The sequence below is a fragment of the Salvelinus fontinalis genome, chromosome 15, assembly GCF_029448725.1.
Source record: "Salvelinus fontinalis isolate EN_2023a chromosome 15, ASM2944872v1, whole genome shotgun sequence".
Lineage (NCBI taxonomy): Eukaryota > Metazoa > Chordata > Actinopteri > Salmoniformes > Salmonidae > Salvelinus > Salvelinus fontinalis.
Window position 1 is genome coordinate 21,569,100 of NC_074679.1, and position 14,864 is coordinate 21,583,963.

The 14,864-nt window shown below is 42.6% G+C and overlaps 1 protein-coding gene across 4 annotated transcripts in view; it reads left to right on the plus strand.

The window, feature by feature from the left end:
* The first annotated feature begins 979 nt into the window (after nt 1-979).
* Nucleotides 980-14,864, plus strand: part of prkd3 (protein kinase D3) — a 71,089-nt gene continuing 57,204 nt past the window's right edge. The window contains exons 1-2 of one of the 4 annotated variants that reach the window (XM_055862931.1): nt 980-3,129; nt 3,685-4,448. In XM_055862931.1, the coding sequence (XP_055718906.1) occupies nt 4,140-4,448 (309 nt within the window). In that variant the 5' untranslated portion in view covers nt 980-3,129; nt 3,685-4,139. The remainder of the gene's footprint in view (nt 3,130-3,684; nt 4,449-14,864) is intronic. The other 3 variants (XM_055862932.1, XM_055862933.1, XM_055862934.1) reach the window with 3 other exon arrangements.

The following is a 14,864-nucleotide window of genomic DNA, read 5'->3' on the forward strand; positions in this document are numbered from 1 at the left end:
GGCTGATGTTTTGGTCACTTTTGAATGCTGGCGGTGCTCTCACTCTAGTGGTAGCATGAAACGGAGTCTACAACCCACGCAAGTGGCTCAGGTAGTGCAGCTCATCCAGAATGGCACATCAATGCGAGCTGTGTCAAGAAGGTTTGCTGTGTCTGTCAGCGTAGTGTCCAGAGCATGGAGGCGCTACCAGGAGACAGGCCAGTACATCAGGAGACGTGGAGGAGGCCGTAGGAGGGCAACAACCCAGCAGCAGGACCGCTACCTCCGCCTTTGTGCAAGGAGTAGCACTGCCAGAGCCCTGCAAAATGACCTCCAGCAGGCCACAAATGTGCATGTGTCTGCTCAAACGGTCAGAAACAGACTCCATGAGGGTGGTATGAGGGCCCGACGTCCACAGGTGGGGGTTGTGCTTACAGCCCAACACCGTGCAGGACGTTTGGCATTTGCCAGAGAACACCAAGATTGGCAAATTCGCCACTGGCGCCCTGTGCTCTTCACAGATGAAAGCAGGTTCACACTGAGCACATGTGACAGACGTGACAGAGTCTGGAGACGCCGTGGAGAACGTTCTGCTGCCTGCAACATCCTCCAGCATGACCGGTTTGGCGGTGGGTCAGTCATGGTGTGGGGTGGCATTTCTTTGTGGGGCCGCACAGCCCTCCATGTGCTCGCCAGAGGTAGCCTGACTGCCATTAGGTACCGAGATGAGATCCTCAGAGCCCTTGTGAGACCATATGCTGACACATGCACATTTGTGGCCTGCTGGAGGTCATTTTGCAGGGCTCTGGCAGTGCACCTCCTTGCACAAAGGCGGAGCTAGCGGTCCTGCTGCTGGGTTGTTGCCCTCCTACGGCCTCCTCCACGTCTCCTGATGTACTGGCCTGTCTCCTGGTAGCGCCTCCATGCTCTGGACACTACGCTGACAGACACAGCAAACCTTCTTGCCAGAGCTCGCATTGATGTGCCCTCCTGGATGAACTGCACTACCTGAGCCACTTGTGTGGGTTGTAGACTCCGTCTCATGCTACCACTAGAGTGAGAGCACCGCCAGCATTCAAAAGTGACCAAAACATCAGCCAGGAAGCATAGGAACTGAGAAGTGGTCTGTGGTCCCCACCTGCAGAATCACTCCTTTATTGGGGGTGTCTTGCTAATTGCCTATAATTTCCACCTTTTGTCTATTCCATTTGCACAACAGCATGTGAAATTTATTGTCAATCAGTGTTGCTTCTGTAACGGATGTGAAATGGCTAGCTAGTTAGCGGGTAAGCGCTAGTAGCGTTTCAATCAGTTACGTCACTTGCTCTGAAACCTAGATGTAGTGTTGCCCCTTGCTCTGCAAGGGCCGTGGCCTTTGTGGAGCGATGGGTAACGATGCTTCGTGGGCGACCGTTGTTGATGTGTGCAGAGGGTCCGTGGTTCGCGCCCGTGTCGGGGCGAGGGGACGGTTTAAAGTTATACTGTTACATTGATGCTGTTGACCCGGATCACTGGTTGCTGCGGAAAAGGAGGAGGTTGAAAGGGGGGTGAGTGTAACGGATGTGAAATGGCTAGCTAGTTAGCGGGCACGCGCTAGTAGCGTTTCAATCAGTTACGTCACTTGCTCTGAAACCTAGATGTAGTGTTGCCCCTTGCTCTGCAAGGGCCGCGGCCTTTGTGGAGCGATGGGTAACGATGCTTCGTGGGTGACCGTTGTTGATGTGTGCAGAGGGTCCCTGGTTCGCGCCCGTGTCGGGGCGAGGGGACGTACTGAAGTTATACTGTTACACTTCCTAAGTGGACAGTTTGATTTCACAGAAGTGTGATTGACTTGGAGTTACATTGTGTTGTTTAAGTGTTCCTTTTATTTTTTTGAGCAGTGTATATATATATAACCTTGTTCCAGATTGTAGAATTTGTATAACCCCAATTCATTGTGAAGGGGATGCAGGGTAATATGTGTGTGTGTGTGTGTGTATATGTTACATCATTATGAATTTTTTGTTATTCGGGAACATTGATAAAAGTTAACGAATGTGTTATTGTGAATTTATTACACATCTATTGTCACGTTCTGACCTTAGTTCTTTTGTATTTTCTTTGTTTTAGTATGGTCAGGGCGTGAGTTGGGTGGGTTATCTATGTTTTGTGTTTCTATGTGGGGTTTTTCGTTTGGCCTGATATGGTTCTCAATCAGAGGCAGGTGTTAGTCATTGTCTCTGATTGGGAACCATATTTAGGTAGCCTGTTTTCTGTTGTGTTTTGTGGGTGGTTGTCTTCCGTGTCTGTGTGTTTCACGTTACGGGACTGTTTCGGTTTTCATTTTGTTTCACTTTGTTAGTTTTGTATTTTGTCGTATTCATTCTCATTAAAATACATTATGGATACGTACCACGGTGCGCATTGGTCCGACATTTCTTACTCCTCGTCAGATGAGGACGAATTCCGTTACATCTATACATTCATAATGTGTTGCCAGTTCCATATTTGGAAATGAAACAATAAGTAGCTGATTGATGCATGTCACCATCCTCTCCAAAACAATATTAGAGCAAACACTGCGACAGTGTAAAGAATAAAGAATGATGACATGTTTCTCCTTTGTCCGCAACTTATTTTCAGAACTGAACCAATCGAGGTCGTGTAACTTGTTTTTTTCCTGCATCAGCCCGAATAACGGAAAAGATGTAGATGAAAGAGGCATGCGCAATGTAAAGTGAACCTTTTAGAGACGCCATTGCGTTTGTGAGATTGTAGTTAGAATATTTCTCTTCACCGATGGAAACCCAATAAAGCAAATAGGTGATCGAACTCCAAGCCCCAGGAACCTTTCTCCTGTTTTTTTTCTGTCAGAATAGGGGGAGAAGTCACAGCTGGGACGATAATAAAATGCACATGAATTTACTATCTGGCAACAACGAATAGACTACAAGAGAAAGTTTCAAAAAGCGGAGAACTCGGTAATGTGAGTCTTAGCGCGCGTTTAAACATTTGTACAAATGCATGTGGTTACATTGTTGCGCATTTGTATGATTTAACGATAAGGCAACTTGAATCTTCGTTTTCTTCGATTGTTGGAGTTTTTGGAGAAGTTTTTGCTGTCCACTGTCCATGCATCCAATGTTGCCTTTTTCAGAAGGTGAAGATAATGTAGGTCTATGTTGTTTTAGACATGTATATACGAATGGAATAGTTAATTCATAGTGAATAATATTTCAAGAAGCTTTCACTGCAAAACCAGGTGTTGTATAACTTGTTTGGTTGGCGTTCGTGGACATGTAGTTTTCTGCCAGCAGTTCAATCGAAAGCGGGAATATGTTGAGAAGCCTTGATTCCAGATGTTGGTTCTGCATGAGAATAGATAAACAGATAACATGCCCTAATGTATGATTCTAAAACGCGATGCATTGTTTGTAGTTGCGCACCTACATTGTAAGTGTTGCTAACAATATAATCGAAGTTTAAAATGAGGTCAATTATTTAATTTGTTCATTGTATGCAAACTTTAGCCCACAATGTTTATTTCCCGTAAATTGCATCTCGTATTGTTATTGCATAGCCTTCTCAGCTTTGACGTCATGATTTGTTTTGCTGAATAGGTTGAATAATGTAAAATTACGACTTTTATAGCCTACTTCCATTTCCACAAACCCAAACATATTATATTCTACCATCATTACATTTACTGCATCTGTTTTGTGATAGGTTTTCTGTGGTCAGGGCAGATTTCTGACTCCAGTACTGTGAGGGGACACCATTCAAGAACATGACGTTTGGAATGGTGACCGCCTCTTGCAGTGAGCGTTGGGGAATCGATCTACCACGTCCAGAGCATCCACAGTGCATACTGCACACATCTCTTGCCTTGAAGAGTGAGCGGAGGCCATTTAGAGCAATCAATAGGCTTTGCCCATGAATTGATTGCCAGGTATCGGTCTGAGAAGTCAATGGGGAGGAAAGTTTGACTATTGCTGTTGACTAACACTGCTCATGATACTTTGAAGACCTTGCATTTCATGTCTCCTAGAATGAGTATTGAGTGTTTCTTCAACGTAGTGTCTGTGCTTAGTGTTTCAGTGGTGCCTCATTTAACAAGGCATCACTGACAGTTCCATTACTTTACATTTTGCATCATCATCTCTGCCATTGGAAGAAACCCAATGTCTGCCTGCAGCAGCTCAGCTCCTCCGTCCTTTCCTAAAGCCTACCTCCACTCACAACTCCCAGTCCTGCCTCCGACCCCCTCACCATCGCCAAGCCCCCCAGCACCCCTCTACAGCCGCCTGTCCAACGGGAGTTACAGAAGTCACACTCACAGCGCTCCCAGCCCAACCAACTCCCGCAGCTCTTTCCATGGAGTGTCCTTTCTCCTCCAGATTGGCCTGACCAGAGAGATGGTGAACCTGGAGAACCATGACCTGTCGCTGTCTGCTGTCAAAGACCTGGTCTGCTCTATAGTCGACCAAAAGGTAATTACACAACCCTTGCTTGTTTTAACACTTGACCTAATGCATAATGACAGAGTGAAAAATTGTTGACTTATACGGATATTTATAGAATGAAATGCAATCGATAGGCCTGAGCAAGAGAAAGCAAAGTCACTGTAAATTATAAAAACTTAGTTGTCTTTTTGTGGCTCAATTTCAAGTAAGTTTGGAAAGTCTTCCATCAAGCATACTGCTAAGTAAATCAGGGGCATATTTCCTTAACACTGCTCTTTGGAATGTTGTTCTGTATTCTTTGCTGTGGTTGCAAGTTGAAAGAACACATTTTAAATGAACAGTGAGACAGTTATATTGCAGACAGTGTTGCCCTGCAATGCATAGCATCTGTGGTTTGCCCTTTCTGTGCCATACTCCTCTGTTTACGCTTTGTTTTTGTGAAGCAGACATCTGTGTCTCGTGCACAGAGTGAGTTTTATGTACTGCAGCAGCATGCTCGGCAGCAGTGAAGCCTCTCCGGTTGCCGTGCACGATCTAGTAGCATCGCTATTTACATTGTGGTGTACTCTCACTGGAGACACTAACACTGAACCAGTCAGAGGTTTATTCCTCTCAAAGTCATCAATGATGTAATGTTCAAGCCAGGTTATTTTCCATGACAATGGTGGCTCTTAGTAATGACTTTGGGTTATGGCCCCTGCATAAGACAAGTCTTTGAACATATAGGCTGTATCAACAAACAGTGGTTGCCCATGTACCACTGACTAGAAAGAGGGAAAATCAAGGGTAAACCAATGGAACCAAAGGTAGTTTGCTGATTCCATTTGTTTGGAGTGGCCTTGGCTCAGAATACAGATTTCAGATTCACATTCAGATGTTCCTATCCAACTGATACCATACATTAGACTGCTTATTAGATCATGAGCGTTTATATATGTGTATATATAAATATATATTACAGTACCAGTCAAAAGTTTGGACACCTACTCATTCCAGGGTTTTTCTTTAGTTTGACTATTTTCTACACTGTAGAATAATAGTGAAGACATCAAAACTATGAAATAACAAATATGGAATCATGTAGTAACCAAAAAAGTGTTAAACAAATTAAAATATATGTTATATTTGAGATTCTTCAAATATACACCCTTTTCCTTGATGACAGCTTTGCACTCTCTTGGCATTCTTTCAACCAGCTTCATCAGGTAGTCACCTGGAATGCATTTCGATTAACAAGTGCGCCTAATTAAAAGTTAATTTGTGGAATTTCTTTCCTTTTTAATGCGTTTGAGCCAGTTAGTTGTGTTGTGACAAGGTAGGGGTGTATACAGAAGAGCCCTATTTGGTTAAAGACCAAATCCATATTATGTCAAGAACAGCTCAAATAAGCAAAGAGAAACAACAGTCCATCATTACTTTAAGACATGAAGATCAGTCAATACGGAAAATTTCAAGGACTTTGAAAGTTTCTTCAAGTGCAGTCGCAAAACCATCAAGTGCTAGGATGAAGCTGGCTCTCATGAGGACCGCCACAGGAAAGGAAGACCCAGAGTTACCTCTGCTGCAGAGGGTAAGTTCATTAGATTTAACAGTCTCAGAAATTGCAGCCCAAATAAATGCTTCACAGAGTTCAAGTAACAGACACATCTCAACATCAACTGTTCAGAGGAGACTGCATGAGTCAGGCCTTCATGGTCGAATTGCTGAAAAGAAACCGCTACTAAAGGACACCAATAATAATAAGAGACTTGCTTGGTCCAGGAAACACGAGCAATTAACATTTGACCAGTGTAAATCTATCCTTTGGTCTGTTGAGTCCAAATTTGAGATGTCTGGTTCCAACCGCCGTGTCTTTGTGAGACACAGAGTAGGTGAACGGATGATGCCAGGAGTGTGCAAAGCTGTCAAGGCAAAGGGTGGCTACTTTGAAGAATCTCAAATATAAAATATATTTTATTTGTTTAACACTTTTTTGCTTACTACATGATTTCATATGTGTTATTTCATAGTTTTTATGTCTTCACTATTATTCTACAATGTAGAAAATAGTTTAAAAAATAAAGAGAAACCCTTGAATGAATAGGTGTTTCCAAACGTTTGACTGGTACTATATATATTTTTAATTTACTTTTTTAACCCTTATTTTACCAGGTAAGTTGAATGAGGACACATTCTCATTTACAGCAACAACCTGGGGAATAGCTAGAGTGGATGGCTAGTCAGCTTATAAAACATACCGTTTGTTCTAAGGTCATGTATGGTATAAGTCTTACTCACTCTTTTGATATTTGTTACTCAATGACATTTTGTGCTTTTCTCTCTCCATTTTGTGTGTTTGGATTCCTATCTGATGGATGGGGCGCTGCTGTTCTTATATGTGGATGTTCTTATCACAGACACCTGTGTTAATGAAATGGCATTCACACATTCACCTATTGTATTATCGTCTTACACCCATAATGAAGATTACTCTATTTGTGTCTGTAGTTAATCGGAGACTAAGTGAGTGAGAGATGAGATTATAGAACTGATTCCATCAGGTCTAATGGGTAAAGAAAATGAAGGGGTGGAGTCACAGGGATCAGGTATTTTGGAGAAATGGGGGCATGAGGGTTGTAGTTAGAAAGAGGAGGTAAAAGGTGATACTTTTCTCTGTGCTTCCTAGCTGCCCATACAGTCACATTTATAGATACTTTGTTCACTTCACACCTCCCCTTACTCGTCACCTCTAGAATGCAAATACTCTGTAACCTTTTCCTCTCCAGAGATTCATTGTTCTCAGAAAATGGAGCCGCTTTGAGCTGCAGATGTAGGATCTTCATTTGATCACTCTGTTGCATGAGAATTTTCCTGCAATGCGGGAAATGTAAAACTTGTAGTGTATTTGAGGTTTTTAAACGGCTTCTGAAGCTTGTAATTTCCACATTGAAATTTCAGACTTGATTTTCCCTTATGAAAAATGTATCAACTGCTGCAAAATGTCAATTTAATTGTAATTCACATAATAATTCACATTTCCTTTTCCCGCTGTAGCAAACTGGCTCCAATTAAGATCCTACATCTGCATTGAGCTGACACGTCCCATTCAGTACACCTGAGCTAGCTGGTCATCGCTATCTTATTCTTATCCGTATTTTTTAAAAACTGCATTGTTTGTTAGGGGCTCGTAAGTAAGCATTTCACTCTACACCTGTTGTATTCGGCGCATGTGACTAATAAAATTTGATTTGATAAAATTTGATTTGATAAAAGGAACATACTGAGAACCACTCAAAATTGCTAAAGCCCATATAACCACCAGTGCTAATTGTACAACTAAGTGGAAATTGAATGAATCATTGAGTGTCTCGCTTATGTTCTGTAACGGAATGTAGTTTACATTCACATTCCCCCAGGCCAGTGTAATGTTGTTGTTGTTTATGGGTTTTGATGATACTCACTAACTAGTTCTAGGGATTTCTGGTCTGCAGAGCAGAACATCTGATTACTGCTGATATTTGCATAGATCTGGTAATGTATTGGCAAGTTTGCAAAGGTTTGTTACAAGAGCTAAAGAAAAAGGTCATAAATACGATATGAAGAAAATAGTTTTGATTTTTTAAAGCACCTGTTTGCATTAACCTTAAAGGTGTTATTACTTTAAAATATGCTGCTTACATTAAAATCCGCTAAATAGGCACTGTACTTTGTGTTACCCATCAACAAGATGGCGCCGACAGACATGGCAGCTCTGTTTCTGGCTCCTAAGAAACTTTACAGTATACTGTATCAGTCAAAAGTTTGGACACACCTAATCATTCCAGGGTTTTTCTTTAGTTTTACTGTTTTCTAATCTACATTGTAGAATAATAGTGAAGATATCAAAACTATTAAATATCACATATGGAATCATGTAGTAATAGAAAAAAAGTGTTCAACAAATCAAAATGTATTTTATATTTGAGATTCTTCAAATTAGCCACCCTTTGCCTTGATGACAGCTTTGCATACTCTTGGCATTCTCTCAACCAGCTTCATGAGGTAGTCACCTGGAATGCATTTCAATTAACAGGTGTGCCTTGTTAAAAGTCCATTTGTGGAATTTCTTTCCTTAATGCGTTTGAGCCAATCAGTTCTATTGTGACAAGGTAGGGTTGGTATACAGAAGATAGCCCCATTTTGTAAAAGACCAAGTCCACATTATGGCAAGAGCAGCTCAAATATGCAAAGTGAAACAACAGTCCATCATTACTTTTAAAACATGAAGGTTAGTCAATCCGGAACATTTCAAGAACTTTGAAAGTTTCTTCAAGTGCAGTCGCAAAAACCATCAAGCGCTATGATGAAACTGGCTCTCATGAGGACCGCCACAGGAAAGGAAGAGCTAGAGTTACCTCTGCTGCAGAGGATAAGTTCATTAGAGTTACCAGCCTCACAAATTGCAGCCCCAAAAAATGCTTCACAGAGTTAAAGTAACAGACACATCTCAACATCAACTGTTCAGAGGAGACTGCATGAATCAGGCCTTCATGGTCGAATTGCTGCAAAGAAACCACTTCTAAAGGACACCAATAATAAGAAGAGACTTGTTTGGGCCAAGAAACACGAGCAATGGGCATTAGACCGATAGAAATATGTCCTTTGGTCTGATGAGTCCAAATTTGAGATGTTTGGTTCCAACCACAGTATCTTTGTGAGACGCAGAGTAGGTGAACGGATGATCTCCGCATGTGTGGTTCCCACCGTCAAGCATGGAGGAGGAGGTGTGATGGTGTTGGGGTGCTTTGCTGGTGACACTGTCTGGGATTTATTTAGAATTCAAGGCACACTTAACCAGCATGACTACCACAACATTCTGCAGTGATACACCATCCCATCTTGTTTGCAGTTAGTGGGACTATCATTTGTTTTTCAACAGGACGATGACCCAAAACACACGTCCAGGCTGTGTAAGGGCTATTTGACCAAGAAGGAGAGTAATGGAGTGCTGCATCCAATGACCTGGCCTCCACAATCACCCGACATCAACCCATTTGAGATGGTTTGGGATGAGTTGGACCACAAAATGAAGGGAAAGCAGCCAACAAGTGCTCAGCATATGTGGGACTCCTTCATGACTGTTGGAAAAGCATTCCAGGTGACTACCTCATGAAGCTGGTTGAGAGAATGCAAAGCTGTCATCAAGGCAAAGGGTGGCTTCTTTGAAGAATCTAAAATCTAAAATATATTTTGATTTGTTCAAACACTTTCTTGGTTACTACATGATTCCATGTGTGTTATTTCATAGTTCTGATGTCTTCACTATTATTCTATAATGTAGAAAATAGTAAAATAAAGAGAAACCCTTGAATGAGTAGGTGTGTCCAATCTTTTGACTGGTACTGTATATATATTTATACTCTGAAATTGCTCGTACTAAAATATATACACCACCGTTCAAAAGTTTGGGGTCCCTTAGAAATGTCCTTGTTTTCGAAAGAAAAGCTATTTTTTTGTTCATTAAAATAACATTAAATTGATCAGAAATACAGTGTATACATTGTTAATGTTGTAAACGACTACCATAGCTGGAAACGGCAGATTTTTCTTATGGAATATCTACATAGGTGTACAGAGGCCCATTATCAGCAACCATCACTCCTGTGTTCCAATGGCACGTTGTGTTAGCTAATCAAAATGTATCATTTTAAAAGGTTAATTGATCATTAGAAAACCCTTTTGCAATTGTTAGCACAGCTGAAAACTGTTGTGCTAATTAAAAAAGCATTAAAACTGGCCTTCTTTAACTGGCAGCTTCATTAAAAAGTACCTGCAAAACACCAGTCTCAACGTCAACAGTGAACAGCGACCCCGGGATGCTGGCCTTCTATTAACATCTACGGAACCGGTGTCCTTAAACCGGGACAGTTGTTGCTTAATATGCGATAATGTGACTTGAATGACGTTGTAAACAACAGCCAATTCCGGGACATAGACATGTCTTATAGGGGCAGAGAGCTTATATTCTTGTTAATCTAACTGCAGTGTCCAATTTACAGTAGCTATTAGAGCAAAAAAGACCATGCTATCGTTTGTCACTTGCTTCTGAAGCCAAGCAGGGTTGGTCCTGGTTGGTCCCAGGATGGGAGACTAGATGCTGCTGGAAGTGGTGTTGGAGGGCTAGTAGGAGGCACTCTTTCCTCTGGTCTAATACAATATCCCAATGCCCCAGGGCAGGGATTTGGGACATTGCCCTGTGTAGGTGCTGTCTTTTGGATAGGACGTTAAACGGGTGTCCTGATTCTCTGTGGTCACTAAAGATCCCATGGCTCTTATCATAAGAGTAGGGGTGTTAACCCCGGTGTCCTGGCAAAATTCCCAATCTGGCATTCATACCATGTTTGTATTATCTTTTACCAGATCTATATATATTACCAGATCTTATATTCTCCTACATTCATTTCACATTTCCACAAACTTAAAAGTGTTCCCTTTCAAATGATATCAAGAATATGCATATCCTTGCTTCAGGTACTGAGCTACAGGCAGTTAGATCACTGACGGTCTGAAAGGTATGAAGTTGAACCCATGATTTCAGTGCCACCGGGGAGCGGACAGGGAAAGTGTTTTATGTTCTAATATCTCAGTAGATAGAGTCTTGACAGAACTGTGCCCCACTGAGGGGACAGTTTAATGGATAGGTGATCCACCAGTAAGTCACTGAGCCAGGCAACAAACATGGAGCAACATCAGTCAGGAGTATACACTGTTGGAGAAGTTGATTTCCTTCAAATTTATAAAAACAGATTAGTATTTGACTTTAATTTGCTTTGTCCTTGGCCTAGTCCTAGATTGATAATGTCGTTGCTCTCCCTTGTTTCCACTGAATACACACATTGACTTGCGTTGTTAACTTTACAGATGCGTATACTCAGCATTGACCATTTATCTCTTGGCTGAACCCTCATTTTGAATCAGACTAGTTAGAGAATGCAATCAGTTATAATAGCTGTGTATTCTATGGACTCCATGCAGCTCATTTATCATCCAACTGATTGCCAAACCACAGGGCCCCCATGGGATGTGCAATGAAGTTGCCCTTATTCACTGATCCAAGGTCTGTTTTGGCTCTCTATGGTTAAGATAGGTAACTGACCGTTAAGGGAACTTTTACAATACTTCGTAATGATTAAGATTGACCTTGGGATAACCTGATCCTAGAGTTTATCGTAGATTATAACTTCTTCCTGAAGCCCTCTGCATAGCTGTTGCCCTCTCTGCTCCACTTCAGTCAATGAGATGATGGGGGTGCTGACCCTTTTTGAGAGTATCATCAGTTGGCGTGAGAGCACCACCCCTCACCCACTCAGACCATGCTCCTCTGGGACTGTGAGGAGACACAGCAGAGGGAGTGAGTGACATGACCCACTCTGAGGGGCACCAGGGGGCCCAGGCTTGGCTCTCTATCTGTGACTGCCTGCCACCAGACTCTGGGTCTGTCTCCCTGGCTATTTGGTTGGAGTGTCTGGGGGTGATGAATGCGGGGATAAACAGCGATAGTGTCCGCTTGTGGAGCCGCTTCCTGTTTGGTGTCGCTCAAGTCCTCTCGTGCAGCCAGAGAGGGAGCAACCACGGAACAAAGGTTCACGACTCCCTGAGAATGACTTGTCTCCAGCAGCCTGCCAGGCCAGCCAACAAGCATTCCTCCGCTTCCCATTCAGGCATACTTGGAGGATGATGTGATGTTGTTGGGATGGGATGCCATGAAATTAAAATATTTTCAGCTATAGCACTGGGTTTTTGTATCACTTCTGCCAAATTGTAGAGGATTGTGTAATGGTTATGGCATGCTCGACATAGCTTAATATCCTATGTTTATAGTGTGCTTGACATGCCTTAATATCCTATAACTGCAGGATTAAATAACAGGTGGGGGTGTTTGAAGGTGAAGGTTGGGAAACGTTGCCTCGTCAGTTGAAACGTTGAAAGTGTTGGATGTAAAATGGAGGGTTTACAGTGTACCTTGGCCTTCAAGTTATCGGTCCTCTCTAACTGTCAGAGGGGATGATAAAGCTTGCAAAGAGGAAGGACATTTTAAGTCCTTTTGGCAAAGGCAATGGAAAAAAATACAACTTTTCCTCAAAAGGCAGTTTTATGAACATCTCTACCTTACCCCTAGGATATTCCTCCTCTGTTCTGAACATATTCGCTACAGCTGGAAATACTGTACTGTGAAATGTTGCTGTCTCGCACAGTACACACTTGCTTTCCTACTGGGTTGTTAGTGCAGTACAGTAACTCCCAGTTTCTGGTTGAGAGTAGCACAGCTGCTTGTGTAATTATCTGAACAAAGCCCTTTTGAGAAGCAAACACTCCATGAGTCAAGTTTTATTTATTAACCTTTATTTAACTAGGTAAGTCAGTTAAGAACAAATTCTTATTTACAATGATGGACTACCCCGGCTAAACCTGGATGACGCTGGGCCAATTGTGCGCTGCCCTATGGGACTCCCAATCACAGCCGGATTTGATTCAGCCTGGATTCAAACCAGGGACTGCCTTTTGCACTGAGATTCAGTGCCTTAGACCGCAGCGCCACTCAGGAGCACCCAAGTTGAACAACATAAAACAGCATAGTGAAAACAGTAGGATTTGGGTAATATTGAACCTTTGAGTAATAGCAAGCTGCTCTCGATATAGTTTGCTGTAAAAAAACAACAACAACCAGACAACACAATAACCGATTATAATCAAGGGATTTGCACAGCCTTGATGTATGGAACAGTACACACCCTAGTGTAGTAGTTTGATTTGCCACGTACAACATTTGTTTGGGATGATTTACACTGAACAAAAATATAAACGCTACATGCAACAATTTCAAAGATTTTACTAAGTTACAGTTCATATAAGGGCTCCCGAGTGGCGCAGCGGTCTAAGGCACTGCATCTCAACCCTGGTTCAATTCCAGGCTGTCTCACAACCGGCTGTGATTGGGAGTCCCATAGGGCGGCGCACAATTGTTCCAGCATCGTCCGGGTTAGGGTTTGGCAGGGGTAGGCCGGCATTGTAAATGAGAATTTGCTCTTAACTGACTTGCCTAGTTAAATAAAGGTTCAATAAAAAATGAATGAATAAGGAAACCAGGCAATTGAAGTAAATTAATTAGGCCCTAATCTATGGATTTAACATGACTGGGAATACAGATATGCATCTGTTGGTCACAGATACCTTTAAAAAAAGGTAGGGGTGTGGATCAGAAAACCAGTCAGTGTCTGGTGTGACCACCATTTGCCTCATGCAGCGTGACACATCTCCTTCGCATAGAGTTGATCAGGCGGTTGATTGTGGCCTGTGGATTGTTGTCCCACTCCTCTTCAATGGCTGTGCGAAGTTGCTGGATATTGGTGGGAACTAGAAGATGCTTTCGTATAGATCGATCCAGAGCATCCAAACATGCTCAATGGGTGACATGTCTGGTGAGTATGCAGGCCATGGAAGAACTGGGACATTTTCAGCTTACAGGAATTTTGTACAGGTCCTTGCAACATTGGGCCGTGCATTATCACGCTAAAACATGAGGTGATGGCGGTGGATGAATGGCACGACAATGTGCCTCAGGATCTCGTCACAGTATCTCTGTTCATTCAAATTGCCATCGATAAAATGCAATTGTGTTCGTTGTCCGTAGCTGTTGCCTGCCCATACCATAACCCCACCTCCACCATGGGGCACTCTGTTTACAACGTTGACATCAGCAAACCGCTTGTCCACACGACCGAGATTCATCCGTGAAGAGCACACTTCTCCAGTGTGCCGGTGGTCATCGAAGGTGAGCATTTGCCCACTGAAGTCAATTACGACTTCAGGTGAAGATGCAGGATGTGGAGGTCCTGGGCTGGCATAGTTACATGTGGTCTGCGGTTGTGAGGCCGGTTGGACATACTTCCAAATTCTCTCAAACGACGTTGGAGGCCACTAATGATAGAGAAATTAACATAAAATTATCTGGCAACAGCTCTGGTAGACATGCCTGCAGTCAGCATGCCAATTGCACACTCCCTCAAAACATGAGACATCTGTGGCATTGTGTTGTGTGACAAAACTGCATATTTTAGAGTGGCCTTTTATTGTCCCCAGCACAAGGTGTACCTGTGTAATAATCATGCTGTTTAATCAACTTCTTGATATGCCACACCTGTCAGGTGGATGGATCATCTTGGCAAAGGAGAAATGCTCAACATTTTAGAGAAATTAGCTTTTTGTGCATATGGAACAATTCTGGGATATTTTATTTCAGCTCATGAAACATGGAACCAACACTTTATATGTTGCGTTTATATTTTTAGTACCTCATTAGCTTATGACACTTAAGTCGCACAACGCACACTCATATTGTTATGTACTGTACTGTACTGTGAATGACAGACTGGGGCAGCATGACTGGTGAAGAGAGGTCCTCCCTTGGGAGAGAGGGGAGGATGG